A 20,908-nucleotide genomic window follows, 5' to 3' on the forward strand; every position below is an offset into this window, starting at 1 on the left:
GTGGCTTCTCTTGTTGCAGAGCACAGGCTCCAGGCACGCCGGCTTCAGTAGTTGTGGTGCACAGGCTTAGTTGCTCCGCGGCAGGTGGGATCTTTCCGGACCAGGGCTCGAACCCGTGTCCCCTGCATTGGCAGGTGCATTCCTAACTACTGTGCCACCAGGGAAGCCCCTGGATGTCATTTAAAAAAGTCACCCATGTGTCAGAATTTCAGTGCACCATTAAAATACACTTTAGTCTCCAGCATAGAAGTGGAAAACAGAAATGACAAGTGTTAATTCCCTCTTTTTTTTTTTGTATTCTTTTCTACCAGCGGAGGACAGACTACTTCCATTAACAGTGTTATTGGTGGAACATGCTAAAAAAGAATAATAAATAGATCCCCTGTTTGTTTGCTATTAGGTTATAATTGGGTTTCTAACACTTTCCAGAGAAACTTCAACTGAAACTTTTTATTAAATGCCTTATCCTTAAGATCCAGCTAAAATGTCACCTCCTCTGTAAGGCCTTCCACAGCTCCCCTAGGCAGAGTCAAATATCCCTTTACCATACTCCTATAAGTACTTTTTTTTTTAACCCCTCTATCATAGCACTTATCATAACGACTGCCAAAGACAAGGGCCCCAGCATCAAACATTGTTCTTGGAGCATGATTATGGATACTGTGATTTAAATAATAATAAAGAATGAAAACAATAAGTCAAAAGCAGCAATAAATGTGTTTTAAGCTGAGTTTTTCTGTAGAATCATAGGATTTTGGAATTGTAATGAATTTTTAGAGAATCATTTAGTCTAGCCTCTATAGATGAGACCCAAAAAGTTAGTTTATCTAAACTTGTGACACTAATTAGTGACAAAGTTGTCTTTGTACCATCTAACATATATCATTATTCTAGCATTAGATGATTGTTCCTTGTTCACCTATAACTTTCCCCCAGTTTATCTCTTGTCATTTAGATTTGTTCATTCTCCAGCTCAGCCAGTCATGTACCTTTCCACTTGTCTACCTACCTACGGAATTGACTGTGTCGAATGTTCATTATGAGTTTGCATATCTGGATGTGCATTTGTATCCAAGTGGGTAGATAGTCTACAGTGTATACAAGTGGGTAGGTATGTAGGGAGCATGTGTTTTTTGCAGCTGAAGGAGTTGGAGAGGGTATGGGCATAAATGTATTATGTGTGTATCAGAGTAAATAGTAAGTCTCAAACTGAAGCGAAACATCGTCTTAAAATGCTTTCTTCTTACCTAGTGTAACTTTTAAAAAGTTATGTGATAGGGTTCCATTTTAAGAATGCCTGGAAGGATTTCATTAGAATAGTGAACTTCCGTTCTGGGTTGGTTTCTTTCTCAGAATGTAACAGATATTGCTGTAAATAAAATAAATGCCATAATTTCTGGCTTAGAGGCAATAGGGTATGGACAAATGAAGTTCTTTCCTATAGAAGCAAAGATTAGGCTGGTAAATGTGGATGTAGGTGAGAAACCAGGAATGTGGTGCCTGGGAAGTGAAGGGAGTAGAACTTCTCGAGGCTGGCATGGAGGTCAGTGTGCTGAAAAGAGATCTTAATAAGCTTAGAATGGGATGGTGTCCGCTAGACTAAAACATTTGTTTATTGGTTTTAGCAATTAGGATATTGTTCTTCACCATGGCAAGATCAAGGTAAGTTACATACTTAGGGGGTAAATGAAAGATGTGGAGGTGGAGACAAAGTGTAGATATAGACCAAACTTTCCTAAAGCTTACTGGTATAGGAGGGGCAACAGATGTAGCTAAGAGAGAACATGAGGTTGACAGAGGAGCATGTGTGTTTGTGTTTTTAAATACGGGGAAGACTTTAGCATGTTTAGGTACAGGAAGGACTCACTTGTAGACTTGTAGAGAAAGGGGTGAAAATGGATGGAGTGAGGTTTCTGAGGATGAGTATGGGAGGAAGAGGAAGGCTTTGAGCCTTTGCTGTATGTGAGACTGATTGGAAAAACTCCAGTCTTCTCCTGTGTTTCTCCTTTACTCTCACACTACTATCCCACTCACAACACTTCTGACACCAGATGTGTGAGTTTTTTCCCAGCACCAAGCAATTCTGTGACACCAGCTGGATGTCCTACAATTTAATCCAGTTCTGACATTATCTACCTGGAAATAACATCAGGTCCCACAGGTTAAGGACTCAGTCCCATGAGACTACCCTCCCTCCTTCAGATGCCAATAGCAGGTAGTAGGTCCCCAGGTTACCCACAGCCTCTGTTGGACTTGGCTACAAATTGGAGGTTCCCATGACATTCTCCTTTTGGATTTGGTTATTTGCTAGAACAGATCATAGAACTCAGGGAAACACTTATGTTTACCAGTTTATTAAAGAATATGTTAAAGCAGGGGTCCCCAACTGGGCTGCACAGCAGGAGGTGAGGGGCGGGTGAGTGAGAGAAGCTTCGTCTGTATTTACAGCCGCTCCCCATTGCTCGCATTATCGCCTGAGCTCCACCTCCCGTCAGATCAGCGATGGCATTAGATTCTCATAGGAGCTCGAACCCTACTGTGAACTGTGCATGCGAGGGATCTAGGTTGCGCGCTCCTTATGAGAATCTAATGCCTGATGATCTGAGGTGGAGCTGAGTCAGTGATGCTAGCGCTGGGGAGTGGCTGCAAATACAGATTATCATTAGCAGAGAGGTTTGACTGCACAGAAACCATAATAAATCAACTGCTTGCAGGCTCATATCAAAACCCTATCAGTGAGTGGCAAGTGAGAACAAGCTCAGGGCTCCCACTGATTCTGCATTATGGTGAGTTGTATAATTATTTCATCATATATTACAATGTCATAATAATAGAAATAAAGTGCATTATAAATGTAATGCACTTGAATCATCCCAAAACCATCCCCCCCTGGAAAAATTGTCTTCCACGAAACCGGTCCCTGGTGCCAGAAGGTTGGGGACCGCTGTGTTAAAGAATACGGATGAAGAGAGACATAGGGTGAAGTCTGGGAAGGTCCTAAGCCTAGGAGCATCTGTCCCTGTGGAGTAGAGGTGCATTGTCCTTCCAGTATGTGGGTGTGTTCGTCAGCCTGGAAGCTCTTTGAATCGCACGCTATTGGGATTTTATGGAGACTTCTTCACATAGGCAGGATCAATTAGTAATTCCATTTCCAGCCCCTCTCCCTTCTCTGGAGAATGGAGGTAGGCCTGGAAATTCCAAGTTTATAATCATGGCTTGGCCTTTCTGGGTACCAGCTCCCATCCAGGAGCCCACCCAGAGTCACCTCATTAGAACAAAAGGTGCTTGCTTCTACTGCTCTTATCGATTAGGAATTTATAAGGGTTTCAGAAGTCCTATTTCAGAAACCAGGGGTAGAGACCAGTGTATGATTCTCTATTATCTCACAGATACCTTGCTAGACAATTTTCTATATTATCTGATTTAATCCTCCTGAAAATTCTGTGCAGTGAATACTTATTCTTATTTTCAGAAATATTAAGTAACTTGCCCTACATCAATCATACAATGGATAAGTTTGTCTCTCTGCCTTTGTTCCTAATCTTCTAGGATCTAGATCATGAGTAGAAGGACTAGCCTTAAGAGAGAGAGACGCTTCTTCCATATTGATAGGAGGAAGGGAGAACAGGATGCAGATAAGTCGGCCTCTGTGCCAGTGATTCCTACACCCGGAATTTTATTTGTTTTTTAACACTATAGGACAAAGAATACATATATTGCTTTTATTTGGTGTTTTAACCTTGGCCGGAAAACGGCTAGAAAGTTATTCTTTTAGAACTGCAAAGTAGTTGATTACGAATGTTTGTTTTTCCAGTTTCCATAATAACTATAAAACACTCTGAAAAGAAATTCTGTTGAAATGTGGAAGATGCTTATATAAACAAAATAACGTACTTTAGATTCTTGATATTGTTGGATTGCACCTTTTAGATTCTCTTAATTTATTTAACTGTTTCAGGTTTTAAAGTGTGTTTTCCACCTTCAAATTTCAACCCAGACAACTTTTATTAAAAAATAATCATAATTTCTTTGTGGTACATTTCCCTAGTGGGAAAGAGTAGATTTAGAGCTCTGTGCACCATGAGGCCTGGGATGTTTTGGATTTGCTTCATTGAATTTATTATGAGTTTTGATAACTTTGTGTGAGTGGCATTACCTATATCTAATTAGGAGATACTTGTTTCAGAAATTAATTTTCTTTTGTATTTCTAAATTAGCTTCTCTCAGCAATGTTTGTTTTTAGGTTAGGATTTTGTGTCTTAACCTACTTCCTTGTTAGGCCTTACAGCTTGTAAGGCTGTGCTCTAACAGAGATTTAAAGAGAGGCTCTTTTTGTGCTAATGTTAGTTTTTAACTTTCAAAAGAAAATTAATTTCCTATCTGCCAAATACTGGCAGCACTGTGATGTTCTGTGATGACTTTAACAGCTAATGGTTAATTCCATTCTGAGTCGAGTCAAGAGTGAACATTGTCTGCCTTCTGCTCCCATGTTCTATTTAGAGTGCAAGTATACTGGGCAGGGACATATCTTTCATCTCTGTGTACAGAGAATTCTACAATGCTTGTGCAGAGGTAGCTTTTATTGGACGCGTAGTCCCTTAGAATTGTCATATTTTACAGACACAGGGCCCAAGAGATTGTTTCTTTACATCCCCTATCTTTGTAGGTGAAAGAGAAGACTTTGGGTGGTTCAGAAACTTGCTCTAAGTTGGTTGTTCTCAACCTTATCGGACCCATTGCTCCATTTTTTTAACCAAATACTTTAAGCACCCTCTCCCTTTTACTATCCTGAAAGAAATTCATAGATAATATAAGCCACCTTCTTTATAATAAATCAACATAGTGTTCTAATTATAAGATAAAAGGGAAATTTAAAAATTGATTTAGAATAAAATGATAGGAATTTCAATATGTAAACGCATAGTATGACTGTATAAGTAGTCAGATACTTATATTTGCATACTAAATCACTGTGAATGTGACAGCTACAAGTGTAGGCTGACAGATATGCCAGGTATCAGTCAGTGACTCAGATAACACAATCGGGACTGTCATCAGTGATGTAATTTTTCAAAGTGGTGAACAACTCTTAGTGAAGTGTCAAATAAAACAAAGGATAATCTTCCCTTGATTTACAAGGTAATTGTCTTCCTGGAAATTGAGTGAATTTTATATTTATATGTAAAATGGAATTAGGTTCCAACGTCAGATAATTATAAATCAGTTTTTTTTTTTTTCACCCACATAAATGCCAGGTGAGATATTTGACAGTTTTGTGGGATGCAGGATTGGACTTTGTTGTAAAGGATCGTCCTGGGTACTACAGAACATCTAATGTCTCTGGTCTTTAACTGCTAATTGTTAGTATTGGCTGCTTATCTTTGTGACAACGAAAAACACCCTCAGAAATTTCCAAACGTCTCCTTGGAGAGAACTACTGCCTTAAAATATACAGCTGAATTGTAGAATTGGGACTAGAACTTGGTCCCGTATTCTTAGTCTCCCCATTGTGCCATGCTGAAACGATACTTCAACTGGCTTCACGTGCTGTGCCCAGTATGACTGTTAATAATTAATTTTGAAATCTGAAGAAATGTTGCAAATAAGTCTTTTCAGTAATTACAAACAGCACTCTGTCAGTGCTAATGATGTGCTTCTCAATTTGTTGTGGTACTGAGTGATCATAAGTCAGGTTCTTCCTCTAGCTCTTCATTACCGCAAGTCTTGCTCTTAAGTCTGTTGTTGTTAGCCTGCAGGATACATTTTGACTCAGAGCCTTTTCTCCATCAAAGAGCTTCTAGCCTCTGTTTCATTCAGTCAATAGTTAATGAGCACCTGCTGTGTGGTAGCAACTTTTTTAGGCAATAGGGACACAGTGATGAACAAAGCAGATATTCCCACTGTTGTGGAGCCTACAGCCAAGTGGAGGAGAGAGGCCTTAAGCACGTAAACACATAAATGAATATGGTTACAGATATGTTCATTCATTTGTAATGGAGAACTATGAGAGAGAATAACAAGAAATCTCTGTGATTATGAAACAGTAGGAAAGGCTTCCTCGTAGAAGTGACATTTATTCTGACATCTGAAGGACAAGTAAGCGTTAGCCAGCAGAACAACTCCAGGTCAGGGAACAGGGTATTGAAAGGTCCTAGGGCAGGAGAGGTTGGCCTGTGGCTGGTGACTCTCCGGGCAGTAAAGCTACTTTGGTTACTAGGTTATACTTGTTATTTCTTCTTTCTTCATTAACATTGCCCTGTGCTTGTCTGGAATTACAGGCAGTTCCCTGAATGTATCTTACTATTTCATGCCTCAGTACTGTTTTTCTTTTTTTGGTACATGCTGTTTCCTCTTTCTAGAATTCTTCTTCCCACCCCAGCTTTTCTTTTCATGGTCAGCTCAAAGATTGCCTTCTCTGATTTTCTTCAGCAGGCTTAGCTACTTATTTCTTTGAGTGCTTATTGAACCTTGTGTGTACCTCTGTTATAGCAGCTACCGCATCATTTTGTCTTTCTGACTGTTTCCCTCTTTGATAAACTTCTTGAGAATTGAGATTGTATTTTCATTTGTATAAATCCAAGACCTACTATAATAAGAACTTGACACTTAGTAGACAATAGTATTTATTTAGTAAATGGTCAAACATATTCTTTTTTCTTTTTTTTTTTTACTAATCCTTTATTATAAAACTTTCAAATATATTCAAAAGTAGACACAATTCTCTTTTTAAAAAAAATTTATTTATTTATTTATTTATTTATTTATTTATGGCTGAGTTGGGTCTTTGTTGCTGGGCGCGGGCTTTCTCTAGTTGCGGCGAGCAGGGTCTACTCTTTGTTGCAGTGCGCGGGCTTCTCATTGCGATGGCTTCTCTTGTTGAGGAGCACGGGCTCTAGGCATGCCGGCTTCAGTCGTTGTGGCTCACGGGCTCTAGAGCGCGGGCTCAGTAGTTGTGGCACATGGGCTTAGTTGCTCCGTGGCATGTGGGTCTTCCTGGACCAGGGCTCGAACCCGTGTCCCCTGCATTGGCAGGCGGATTCTTAACCACTGCGCCACCAGGGAAGCCCCATAATTCTCTTTTATTTAAAAAAATTTTACTGAAGTATAGTTGATGTACAATATTATATAAGTTACAGGTATACAATGTAGTGATTCACAATTTTTAAAGGTTATACTCCATTTATAGTTATTATAAAATATTGGCTATATTCCCCATGTTGTACAGTATATCCTTGTAGCTTACTTTATACCTAATAGTTTGTACCTCTTAATACTCTACCCCTGTGTTTCCCCTCCCCCATCCCTTCTCCCCACTGGTAACCACTGGTTTGTTCTCTATATCTGTGAGCCAGCTTCCTTTTTGTTACATTCACTAGTTTGTTGTATTTTTTAGATTCCACATGTAAGTGATATCATATAGCAGTTGTCTTTTTCTGTCTGATTTATTTCACTTAGCATAATGCACTCCAAGTCCATCCTTGTTGCTGCAAATGGCAAAATTTCATTCTTTTTTATGGCTGAGTAGTACTCCATTGTATATATATTACCATATCGTCTTTATGCAATCATCTGTTGATGGAAACTTCGGTTGCTTCCATATCTTGGCAGTTGTAAACAATGCTGCTATGAACATTGGAGCGCATGTATTTTTTCTTTTTCTTTTTTTTTTAAAGATTTTTTTGATGTGGACTATATTTAAAGTCTTTATTGACTTTGTTACAATATTGCTTCTGTTTTGTGTTTTGTTTTTTTGGCCGCAAGGCATGTGGGATCTTAGCTCCCCAACCAGGGATCGAACCTGCACCCCCTGCATTGGAAGGCGAAGTCTTAACCACTGGACCACAAGGGAAGTCCCTGGAGTGCATGTATTTTTTCAAATTAGTGTTTTTGGTTTTTTTGGGTATAAACCCAGGAGTGGAATTGCTGGGTCATATGGCAGTTCTGTTTTTAGTGTTTTGAGAAACCTCCATACAGTTTTCCACAGTGGCTACACCAATTTACATTCCCAGCAACAGTGTACGAGGGTTCCCTTTTCTCCTCATTCTTGGCAACGTTTGTTATTTGTGTTCTTTTTGATGATAGTCATTCTGACAGGTGTGAGGTGGTATCTCACTGTGGTTTTGATTTGCATTTCCCTGATGATTAGACAGAATTCAGTAATGAATTAATATGTACTTGTCACACACCAATTTATGTCAATCTTTAAAAAAGATTTAATTTTTTTATTGATTTAACAATGATTTATAACATTATATAAGCTTTATGTGGACAACATTGTATTTCTACTTCTGCATACTTTACAACATGCTTATCACCAAAAATTTATTTTTCATTCATCACCATACAGTTGATTCCCCTTTACCCATTTTGCCCTCCCCCCAACCCCTTCCCCTCTGGTAACCACTACTCTGTTATCTGTATCTATGTGTTTTTGTTTGTTTGTTTGGTTTATTCACTTATTTTGTTTTTGTTTGTTTATTAGTTTTTTATATTACACATATGAGTGAAATCATGCTGTATTTGTCTTTCTCCATCTGACTTATTTTACCTAGCATAATACCCTCAGTGTGCATCCATGTTATTGCAGATGGCAAGCTTTCATCTATTTTTATGGCTGAGTAGTATTCCATTCTATATATATACCATATCTTCTTTATCCATTCATCTGTTCATGGGCATTTAAGTTGTTTCCATATCTTGGCTATTGTAAATAATGCTACGATGAACACAAGGGTGCAGATATCTTTTCAGATTAGTGTTTTCATATTCTTTAGATGATACCCAGACATGGGATAGCTGGTTAATATGGTAGTTCTATTCTTAATTTTTTTAGGAGTCTCCATACTGTCTTGCATAGTTACTGCACCAATTTAAATTCCCATCAATAGTGTACGAGTGTTCCCTTTTCTCCATATCCTTGCATAAGATATTTCTTATCTTTTTGATAATACCTGTTCTGACAGGTGTGAGGTGATTTCTCATTGTATTGTGGTTTTGATTTGCTTTTCCCTAATAATTAGTGATGTTGAACATCTTTTTATGTGCCTATTGGCCATCTGTGTGTCTTTTTGGAAAAATGTCTATTCATCTCCTCTGCCCATCTTTCAACTGGGTTGTCTGGTTTTTGGGTTGTTGTTGAATTTTACGAGGTCTTTATATATTTTGAATATTATACCCTTTATCAGATATATTATTCACAAATATCTTCTTCCATTTGATGTCTTTGTTTTATTGATGGTTTCCTTTGCTATGCAGAAGCTTTTTAGTTTGATGTAATCCCGTTTGTTTATTTTTACTTTTGTTTCCCTTGCCTGAGGAGACATCTAGAAAGATATTACTAAGACCAATGTCAAAGAGCATACTGCGTATGTTTTCTTCTAGGAATTTAATGGTTTCAGGTTTTACATTCAAGTCTTTAATCCATTTTGAGTTAATTTTTGTGATGGTGTGAGATAGTAGTCTAGTCTCTTTTTTTTTTTTTTTTTTTTTTGCATGTGACTGTCCAGTTTTCCCAGAACCATTTATTGGCAAGACTGTCCTTTCTCCATTGTTTATTCTTTGCTCCTTAGTCATAAATTGTCCATATATGTGTAGGTTTATTTCTGGGCTCTCAGTTCTGCTCCATTGATTCATATATCTGTTTTTCTGCCAGTACCATGCTGTTTTGATTATTATAGCTTTGAAATATAGTTTGAAAAGAGGGAGTATGATACCTCCAGCTTTGTTCTTTTTTCTCAGGATTGCTTTGGCTATTCAGGGTCTTTTGTGGATCCATATAAATTTTAGAATTTTTTTGTTCTATTTCTATGAAAAATGTCCTTGGGGTTTTGATAGGGCTTGCATTGAATCTGTAGATTGCTTATGTAATAAGGACATTTTGACAAGTTGTATTTTATTCTTTTTGTTGTGATTGTAAATGGGATTGTTTTCTTAATTTCTCTGCCAGCTCATTATTAGCACATAGAAATGCAGCAAATTTTTGTATATTGATTTTGTATCCTGCAACTTTGCTGTGTTCATTTATTATTTCTAATAGTTTGTGTGTGTGTGTGTAGTCTTTAGAGTTTTCTGTATATAAAATCATGTCAACTGCAAATAGTGACAGTTTTACTTTTGCCTTTCCAATTTGGATGCCTTTTATTTATTTTTCTTGCCTAATTGCTCTGGCTAGGACTTCCAATACTATGTTGAATAAGATTGGTGAGAGTGGGTATCCTTGTTTTTTCCTGATCTTAGAGGGATAGCTTTCAATTTTTCACCATTGAGTATGATGTTAACTGTGGGTTTGTCATATATGGCTTTTATTATGTTGAGGTACGTTCCTTTGCTATTCACTTTTTTGAGAGTTTTTTTTTTTAACCATAAATGGGTATTGAATCTTGTCAAATACTTTTTCTGCATCTATTGAGATGATCATGTGTTTTTTTTCCTTCATTCTGTTAATGTGGTGTATCACATTGATTGATTTGCATATATTGAACCATCCTTGCATCCCTGGAATAAATCCCACTTGATCATGGTGTATGATCCTTTTGTTGTATTGTTGATTTCATTTTGCTAATATTGTGATGAGGATTTTTTCATTTATGTTTATCAGAGGTATTGGCCTGTAATTTTCTTTCTTTGTAGTGTCTTTGTCTGGTTTTGGTATCAGCATGATGTTGGCCTTGAAAAATGAGTTAGGAAGTGTTCCCTTCTTTGCAATTTTTTGGAATAGTTTGAGAAGGACAGGTGTTAAATTTTCTTTGAATATTTGATAGAATTTACCTGTGAAGTTGTCTGGTCCTGGACTTTTTGTTTTTTGGGAGCTTTTTGATTACTGTTTCCATCTCTGTACTAGTGATTGGTCTATTCAGATTTTCTATTTCTTCATGATTCAGTCTTGGAAGTTTGTATGATTCTAAAAATTTGTCTATTTCTTTTAGGTGTCCTATTTGTTAGTGTATAGCTGTTCATAATATTCTGTTATAATCCTATGTATTTCTGTGGTATCCATTGTTATTTCTCCTCTTTCGTTCCTGATTTGATTCATCAGGACCTTCTCTTTCTTTTTCTTAGTGAGTCTAGCTAACGGTTTGTCAATTTTGTTTGTCATTTCAAAGAACCAGCTGTTAGTTTCATTGATCTTTTCTATTATCTTTTTAGTTTTTATTTCATTTACTTCTGCTCTGCTCTTTATTACTTCCTTCTGTCTACGGCCATACCACCCTGAATGTGCCCGATATTGTCTCTATTACTTCCTTCCTTCTACTAACTCTGGGCTTTATTTGTTTTTCTTTTTCTAGCTCCTTTAGGTGTAAGGTTAGATTGCTTAGATTTCTCTTGTTTCTTGAGGTAGGTCTGTATTGCTATAAATTTCCCTCTTAGTACTACTTTTGCTGTATCCTGTAGATTTTGGTATGTTGTATTTTCATTTCTGTTTGTCTTCAGGAAATTTTTGATTTCTCCTTTGATTTCTTCATTGATCTAATAGTAATATTTCAGTAGTATGTTGTTCAGTCTATACATATTTATGATTTTTCCAGTTTTATTCTTGTAGTTGATTTGTAGTTTCATTCTATTGTGATTGGAAAAGATGCTTGATGTGATTTGTCTTCTTAAATTTATTGAGACTTGTTTTGTGTCCCAACATATGTTCTATCCTTGAGAAATTCCATGTGCACTTGAGAAGACTGTGTATTCTGTTGCATTTGGATGGAGTGTTCTGTACAATTCTATCAAATCCATCTAGTCTAATGTTTTATTTAAGGCCGCTAATAGTAGGGGTGTTAAAGTCCCCTACTATTATAGTGTTGCTGTCAATTTCTCCCTTTAGGTCTGTTAAGAATTGTTTCATATATTTTGGTACTTATATGTTAGGTACATACATGTTAATCACTGTTATATCTTCTTGATGAATTGTCCACTTTATGGTTAGATACTGTCCATTTTTGTCTCCTGTTAACCTTTTTGGCTTGAAGTCTATTTTGTTTGATATGAGTATGGCTACCTCTGCTTTCTTTTGGCTCCATTTGCATCAACTATCTTCCATTCCTTTACTTTTAGCCTGTGTTTCTCTTTAGAGCTAAGTTGTGTCTCCTGGAGGCAGCATATAGTTGGGTCTTGTTTTTTAACCCACCTAGCTACTCTCTGTCTTTCAGTGGGTGAATTCAATCCATTTACATTTAGTGTGATTATTGATAGATGAGGATTTAGTCCTGCCACTTTATCTTTTGTATTCTGGTTGCTCTATATTTCTATTGTTTTTCCCTGTGTTTCTGTTTGCCATTTTGTGTTGGTGATTTTCTATGATACCTTTCTCAATTTCCTCTTTTTTTTGTTCTGTATCTCTGCTCTATGTTTATGTTTTGTGGTTACCCTGAGGTTTTTATTAAACCTCTCCTAGAGAAGATAGTCCTTTTCCTGCCGATAGCATCTCACCTTCTTTTACCTGTATAAATTCTGTCCTTTTCCTCTTCCCTTTTTATGTTTTTGTTGTCTCAAATTATCCTTTTTCATATTGTGAGTTTGTTACCAAACTGAGATAGCGATAGTTATTTTTCTGCTTTCTTTAAAACGTATTCTGATAAACAGTTGCAATTCTCTGGTTCTGTCTGTTTATCACCTTGCTCAAAGTTTTGTGTATTTTTGCTGTTTTGTTTCTAGTAAAAGAGCTCCTTTTAACATCTCTTATAAGGCAGGTCTAGTGTTGATGAACTTCCTCATCATTTGTTTGTCTGGGAAAGTATTTCTCCTTTATATCTGAATGACAGCTTTGCTGGATAGAGTATTCTTGGGTGACAGTTTTTGTCTTTCAATATTTTGAGAATGTCATTCCACTCCCTACTGGCATGTAGGGTTTCTGCTGAGAGATCTGCTGATAGCCTAATGGGAGATCCTTTGTAGTTACTATCCTTTTTTCCATGGCTGTCTTTAATATTCTTTCTTTGTCATTGACTTTCAACAGTTTTAATATTATGTCTTGGAGAAGGTCTTTTGCATTGAGGTGATTAGGTGTTCTCTGAGCTTCATGGACTTGTATTTCCAGTTCCTTCTCCAGGTCTGGGAAGTTCTCTGCTGTTCTTTCTTTAAATAATCTCTTTGCTCCCTTCTCCCTCTCTTCTTCTTTTAAGATACCCATTATCCTAATGTTGCCCCTTCCTAAAAGAATCACATAGTTCTTGTAGAATTTTCTCATTTTTAAAATATCTTACTTCTCTTTCCTTTTCTACTTGTATCATCTCTAGATTTCTACCATTGAGCTCACTAATACTCTCTTCCATATGCTGTGCTCTATTTCCAGTGTCTTCTAATGCATTCTTCATATTGTTTATTGAGTTCTTCAGCTCCAGAATTTCTGTTTGGTCCTTTAGAGTTTCAGTCTTCTTGGTAAAGTATTCCTTCTGCTCATTACTTTTATTTCTGAGCTCATTAAACTGCCTTTCTGAGTTTTCTTGTGTCTCGTTCAGTTTCTTCATGATAGCTACTTCGAATTCTCTATCAGTTAAATTGAAAAATCCTGTGACTTTTAAGTTTGGTTTCTGGAGATTTGTCATTTTCTTTTTGTCGTATAGTATTACTGTGGTTCTTCATGGTGCTTGATGAAATGTTCCTCTGCTTGTGCATTTGAAGTTAAATGACAGGTTAGAAGTGAGAGTGCTTTCTTTTGTTTTCTGGTAGGTGGTGCTGTAACACAAGTTTCTGGTTTCTCTTATCTGTGCTACCTCTGGTTATTTTTGAGAATTGGCACTTTCCAGCCTCCACTGTCTTTGTAAGAGGTGTGGCTCCACGCCTTCTTTGTCACTTCTTGTGCCTCTGGGGTAGTTGCTGCTTTGCTTCTGCCAGAGCTGCTATGTCATGAGGATGGTAGGCTCTTCCCTTGTGTCTGGGATCCCCTGAGACACAGGCTCTGCTGTGGGAAGAGGAGGATAATTGGAGGGGAGCAGGGTTGTGCAGGCTTCTCCACCATGTTGGGTGTCATAAGGGTTCTGCTACTGTGGATGGGGGGCCAGGGCTGTGGGTGCATAAGCAGCTGGAGGGACAGGGTCCGAGGCCCCACTGCCACTGCTTCCCAGTTACCTGTGGCCATGGGCGCTCCCACAGTTGGGAGACCAAAGTCATGTGTGCTGGTTCTCCTGCTGCTACTGGGTTTTCTGAAGCTGTGGGCTCATCCGTCTCAGTCATGGGGCTGGGATTGCAGGCACCGACTTCACTGTTCCCTTGGTTCCACCTCCTCCATGTGTTCCAGTTCACCAACCTTTAGATGTACAGATGTGTGGAATTCTCCAGTGTCCTGTTGAGATGGGCAGAGGTATACCTTTGTTGAGTTGTGGATGTTTTGCTGGCTGTAGATTGAAGGGGAGAGATAAAGGTAGCCATGTGTCTGACAGCACTCCCATGAGGTATATTCTTTTGAAAGACCTGAAGACCCCACACCTCATCCATCCCCTCCCTCCCTGCCACCAGGACCCCCTCTCCACTAACTGACTTTCTTCAGTGGTAATACTTGGAAAACAGAAATACATGGATGTGACACAGATCAAAGATATTAAGAACGTGTTATAATGATCTCATAAACCAGACTTTGGCAGTATGAAATAGTACTTAATTGGTTGCACTGAATTAGAGCATACCATTAAAGCCCTCTTGTCTTTATGTAAAGTTAATAAAAGATGAGTAGCAACAAAGAACTAGGTTGTTCTTTCATTTTGATATTACTGGTATTAACATTTACTATAAGTACAATTATTTTTTTCACATTATTTAGGTGAGTTTTAAATCTTTTTAACCTCATTATCTTTTGACCTAGAAAAAATATTTTTCTATTGTAGGAAACTGAAACCAGTATGTTACGTATAAACAAGGTTTTGAGCCTTGGTTGGCGCTAGGGCAAAGAACTTCTAGTTCAGAGAATTTTATATAGGGCTAATTCAGCCTTCCTCCGATGCCTTAAAAATGTTTTTTCTTTCAGCAAAGTAATAAAGTATTTAATTTTCATTAAAATACTTTTTACATTTTTCTTTTCCAGAGAGTAATGCCTTCTAGCTTTTTCTTGCTGTTGCGGTTTTTCTTGAGAATTGATGGAGTGCTTATTAGGATGAATGACACAAGACTTTACCATGAGGTATCTATTCTCATTTAATGAAAGTACTAATTGACATTGGGCTTGTTCATGTTGTTACATTGTCAGTCTGACAGTTTGAAATTCAGTAATGCTTTATATTATATGGCTATTTGTCTAACCTTTAAGATTGGGTGTGTAATATTCACTGTTGACTGCACAGTTATCGAAACATTACATCTTCTTTTCCAAAAGTTCTACGAGTTGAACATGTTTTCCAAAAGACACTCCCTGATAAAGGGGAGTCTGATGCTTTTAAAAAGCCTCTTAAACTTAATCTGTTTAAGAAAACTGTCCCTTAACTCTTACTTTTTTTGTAGTATGTGTTGTTTATGTAATGTCCTGATATTAGAAATACCAATCTCATGGCCTCCAGAAATTTGTATTATACAATTATTTTGATAGTTGTTTTAATGTTTGAAAGCTCTGTGCTCCATTTCAAGGAACTGTTAACATACGAAGTTTTTAAAAAAAAAATGAAGAAAGTGGGGGGGAGGCTTAAATTGAGTCATGAAAATTCTTCTTGTAGCTTTATAGCAGCCTATCCTTCTTGAATGAATTTTTAACATCATATTTGTGATCCTATAGAATGACGAATGAGAGAAGAAACCACCAGTATCAGTCAGGGTAATCGTAGTAATAGTTAACTCTCCTAACAACCCTATGAAATAGATGCTATTATTATCTCTGTTTTACAGCTGAGGCAACTAAGGCAAAGAGAGATTAAGTAACTTGCCCAAGTTATACAGTTAATAGGTGGCAGAACTGGAATTTAAGCCCAGTAAGATGTGATTGGATTGGTATTTTCCTAAATCCTGCACTTTCTTTTTCCTTTGAAATAACATGGTCACTGTGATGGACCTTTTTCTTTTTAAAAGTGATAGTAAAGTACTAAAAATAAGCTATACTTTACTCCCTCAGAAAAAATGAAATCTAAATTTTTAAAAATGCTTATACTTTAACTCAACAATATTGATTTTTTTTTCAGAATTTATCCTCAAAAGATTCTTACATACAGTAACCCACAAATATTAATCAGGCAGCTGTATAGAGTTGTATATATATAAATATTCATGGCAATGCTATTGTTTATAATAGCTAAAAGGAAAGAAGGAAGGTGCTATAATGCCCATTGAATGAGCATTGATTAAATGGCCATTTATATCCTGTTGGCCTACAACAAATAGACTGCCAGATATTTCTCCAGCAAAGTTGGATTTATTCGGGATCAGCAGAAAATTGCAATTCAGGTCTGTAACTATGGTGAGCCCTGTGCAAGTCCCCACATGACAAGAGAAGGAGAATGCTTCTATAGAGAGGAAAAGGAAAATGGGAGTGCTACAGTAGGCAGAGAATCCATGACTTTCCACTGGTTGAGTCCTTGCCAGGAAGTAAGAGGAGTCTTTCTTTTTTCTGTTGGGCTCTGCTATGGTTGCTGGGTATGAGAGCTCCCCAGTCTAGTCTCCCAAATCTATTTAATTGAGGTTTCTGTTTATTAATTTTTTACAGTCCATATAGTAGAAAAATATGCAACCATTAAAATTAATGGCAAAAAGTTGTTTAACTGATTTGGAAAGATGTGCATATTAATGTTGACTTTTAAGATGCAAGTATGAATCTATATAAGATTTTATGTAGAGATTTCTAAATGTTAAGGATAGTGTTGTCTGTAGAGATTGTGATTGCTGAGGATTTATACTCTATACGTTTATAGTATTTGATTTTTTTTTAACAATGAGCATTAATCTGTTTTGTTGATATAAAAGATTGAAACTTTAAGGGAGCATAATCTTGTGATTTTTCTTTTATTAAATAATGTTTTACCAAAAAAACAAATTGTAATAAATTGCTTTCTAAAACCTCACTTTAAGAAGTCTTAAATGGGAAAATTGAAGTACCAAAAAGTGGCTGTAAATAAACAATTTGATAAGAATTTTTTAGAAATGGGAAAGAACAAAACTTGTTTAAACTTTTTTTGGGGAAACATAAGAGTAGCCACAGTTATGTAGGTAGATGGTAATATAGCTTAAGGAAAAGATGTAGTTCCAAACTTGAAGTAATATTAAAATCTCTTGCATATCTCATTTACAAACATACACATTTTCTTTCAAAATAAAACCTTTGCTTGTGTTTTTCTTACATGGTAATTATTAAATCTGTTTACATATGTGTATCAGATATTAATGTGATTTATAGAGATTGGAATTAATAATTCAGAATTCTTGAATTAGTTATTTCACTGTAGAATTAGATGTTCTTATCAGACTTAATGGTACTTTCACAACCTGTTCTAAAATGTGGGCAGTTCTGTTTAATAGAAATGATTTTGTTAATTAATATAAATAAATTTATTGCAATTTTTTTGATTTTTAAACATAGGCTGACAAGACCTACATGTTACGAGAATATACCTCACGAGAGAGCAAAATTGCTAATTTAATGGTACAGTATTTAAATATCAGTTTTTAGAAGTTAAATTTTAATGTTTTATTTTAAGTATGGTATTCCTCCATGCCCCACCCATCCACCAAATCTACATCCCTAAATCCATTCATTTACCTAATAAAGCTCTATAGGAGAAATCCTATTGGAGCGTATTTTTTCTGGAACTTATCTCAATTACAGTTAGAGTTGTTAGGTACCTTAACCATCATCCAGTCCAATTTCCATATTTTATTTTGGAAAAACTGAGACCCAGAGATGTGACTAAAAGTCTCACAGCTAGTTGGTGGTGCAGCTGCAATAGGATGTTCTTTCCATGACTTACTTTTGGGGGCATAATTTCCCCTGCTTTTTTTTTTGCTCCCCTGCGACTTATAAAGGGCTTCTACAAGTCTATAGCATTCGATAATGGGTTGTTTAAAAAGTGATACCTTCCTGCTAACTTGATATTTTTTATTCACTCTTAGTGCTTATTTCTGTCTATATATAGAATATACGTAGGTTAGAAAAGTTATATAGAGTCTCTTGCAGACCACATATTGGCATCTTACTGAAGGCTAGTGCTTTCAAGGTGCAAAAATAACAGGAAAAAGGGATTGGATTAAGATGTATTAAATTCTTAGGACATTTATGGGAGCATTATAAATGATATATCCCTATGATCTTTGAGGAAACCATCTAGTAACAGAGCTGAGTCAGTAACAAGAGATACCTGATATTATTAGGAACACCTAATGATGCTCCTTATATATGTATATATATATAGCACCTCATTTTAAAATTGGCATGCTTTAGGAATGCTTGAATGAAAGCATTTTCAAAACTATCAGTGCAAAAAAAAAAAAAAAAAAACTATCAGTGCAGTAACTTAATATATGCTAATATAATTTATGTATTTCCTAGCATGTTTCACCTTCCCTCTTCACGGAACCTAATGAAATATCACAGTATTTGCCGATAAAGGAGGCAGTTTGTGAGAAGCTAATATTTCCAGAAAGAATTGATCCTAACCCTGCAGACTCAAAAGAATGTACACCAGTGGAATAGAATTTATTACAGCATATACTGACCATGGAATCTGACTGGAGACCTTGGGGCTATTTGGAGGGGGTATTTTTATTATGAGAATTAATTGCCTTGTCTATGTGCAGATTTTCTGTAGCCTTAAAGGAAAAATAAATAAAGAGTGTCGCAGGCAGTTTCCACTCAACTGCTGTTGTACTCTCTGTCTTCAAATTCATATTCCAGAAATTTATATCTTCTGGAGTTAAATTCAGATTTCTAAATTGTCACAAAGTGGGGTCTCACCAGTAGGGGGTGATGTGTGTATCTCTCAGAAGCAGTGGCCATAACGTATATCTGTCATGAAACACTATCTTCTACCATGAGGAAGTTACTTTAAATCAGTGAATCGTAACACCTTGTGACTTTCATACGATTCCTAATTGTTCACGTTGATGTAGTGGCTCTTTACCTTGGGTTTTTTGATGTTTATTCACACTTCTGGAGAGTCATGACTTGCCTCCTAGGAAATTGATCTCGAATGATCTATACCCAGAAATTAAAAAAAAAAATTACCCTCCTAAATTTTAATTGGCTTTTGAAGTTTAAAGAAAGTTTCAGACATAGAAACAAACTAGGTTTTTGGAGAACTTAAGGTGTTATGTCCATGGAAACACACAATCATGGTTTGCCACTGACAGGATGTCAGAGCTGTCTCTCCTCCATCTTTAGGTGCTTTTTCTTATGTGTGGTTCTATTTGTACTGACGTTTTTTACTTCCACCTTCCACGCACCCTCAGAGTGAATAAATCTTTTGGATATTGAATTTGATATTGGTCCTAAAAAGTTTGAAGTGTTACAGTTTAAGCACAAATTACATCAGCCTCTAAAGCAACCAGATTAATTTTCTGCTTAAAATATTTGAAGGGTAGCTGTGGAGGAGGAAGGGGCTTATTTTAAAATCTAAAAGCCAGTTTTTCTTTTTTTAAGAATTCATGTTTTGGGGAATTCCCTGGCAGTCCAATGGTTAGGACTCCACGCTTTCACTGCCAAGGGCCTGGGTTCAGTCCCTGGTCAGGGACCTAAGATCCAGCAAGCCGCGCAGAATGGCCAAAAAAAAAAAAAAAAGATTCATGTTTTTAACATTACAGGGGATCCAGTGAAGCGTAATTAATTAGTACAAGATCTAGGTAGTACAGAAAGTTTACAAAAGTAAATTTGAAATCCATTTGGCTATTTTGATGGTGACCCTTTAAACATTTTATATTCTTTTCTGCCTTTTAAAATGGTCTCCATAAAGTAGAAAGTGGTTATAAAGCACCAAGTAAGAAATTACTTTAAATGAATTTAAAAAAATATTTTATTTAAAGGTCAGGGGAAAAGAATTACCCCCTTTTTTTCTGGTTTGAAACAGCTGTTGTACATATTTCCACTTGATACATAAATCATTAAGGATATTTAATTGTAAGTATTAGCAAAACTCTTCAGGTATTAGCCTGAAGATAAATTTTAGTGAAACAAATACAGTTGGATATTCATCATTACTCAGACTCTGGTGTGTTGTTGTGTATATTGTTTTTTTAGCTAATTTTATTAGCTAAATTTGGTCACAAATGATTTGGGTATTTGTTTGCTTTCTGCTACATCACCTGCAAGGTATAGGAAATCAGGATTTTGTGGGCTTTAAGAAAATACATGGCATGTTCAGTGTATGTTAAATATACCGGTACTTAATGTTTTCTCTTAGGACAGAAAAGTGTATATATTGTACTCTGCTTTCTGTTTATTTTATTTGCCATGCAGATTTGAACAGAACAGACTCTTTAGTCATACAAATTATGAAAAACGAAAAACTGTAATAATATTTATTAGTTGAATTAGAGGTTTCTGGGCAGCATCATAGTACACATATATTTTTAACTTGATTCAGATGTCTTAGTCCCTGAGTCAGTCTTAAATTACTTATTTTGAGAATCCATTATTAAAAATTGTAGAATTGACCGTTTTATAGAAGAAGGTGGGAGGTGGATAGGATGGGTGTACTTTTGAAAACTTCATTAGTTTGTTCCTGTGGAGAATGCCAAGAAAACTTATATTTGCCCATTGCTAATCAAGACATACACCATTTTATATTTATTTGTTCCAAGTGTCTTTTTGTAAGAGGAGAATAAACAATAAGTAATTACCGATCTGTGTTTTGCTATTTCATTTAATTTCGTTTTTCTTGAAGCTTAATTAAAAACTGTTTTGGTATACCTTTCTTGTTTGTGCTTTATGTTTTGAACTTGGTCAACATTATAGCCAGATTCTCCAGACAGATTATAAATGAAAATCTAACAGATAGTCCAGAATATAATCCTCCAG

At 36.3% G+C, this 20,908-nt stretch overlaps 1 protein-coding gene across 3 annotated transcripts in view; it reads left to right on the forward strand.

Moving 5' to 3' along the window:
- The window catches only part of TIPRL (TOR signaling pathway regulator), a 34,984-nt gene extending 14,600 nt beyond the window's left edge, over window positions 1-20,384 (forward strand). For all 3 annotated transcript variants that reach the window (XM_036826737.1, XM_036826754.1, XM_036826746.1), the window contains 3 exons: window positions 15,008-15,103; window positions 17,480-17,542; window positions 18,446-20,384. In XM_036826737.1, coding sequence (XP_036682632.1) covers window positions 15,008-15,103; window positions 17,480-17,542; window positions 18,446-18,589 — 303 coding nt within the window. In that variant the 3' untranslated portion in view covers window positions 18,590-20,384. The remainder of the gene's footprint in view (window positions 1-15,007; window positions 15,104-17,479; window positions 17,543-18,445) is intronic.
- The last annotated feature ends 524 nt before the right edge of the window (window positions 20,385-20,908 follow it).

The sequence above is a fragment of the Balaenoptera musculus genome, chromosome 1 (assembly GCF_009873245.2).
Source record: "Balaenoptera musculus isolate JJ_BM4_2016_0621 chromosome 1, mBalMus1.pri.v3, whole genome shotgun sequence".
Lineage (NCBI taxonomy): Eukaryota > Metazoa > Chordata > Mammalia > Artiodactyla > Balaenopteridae > Balaenoptera > Balaenoptera musculus.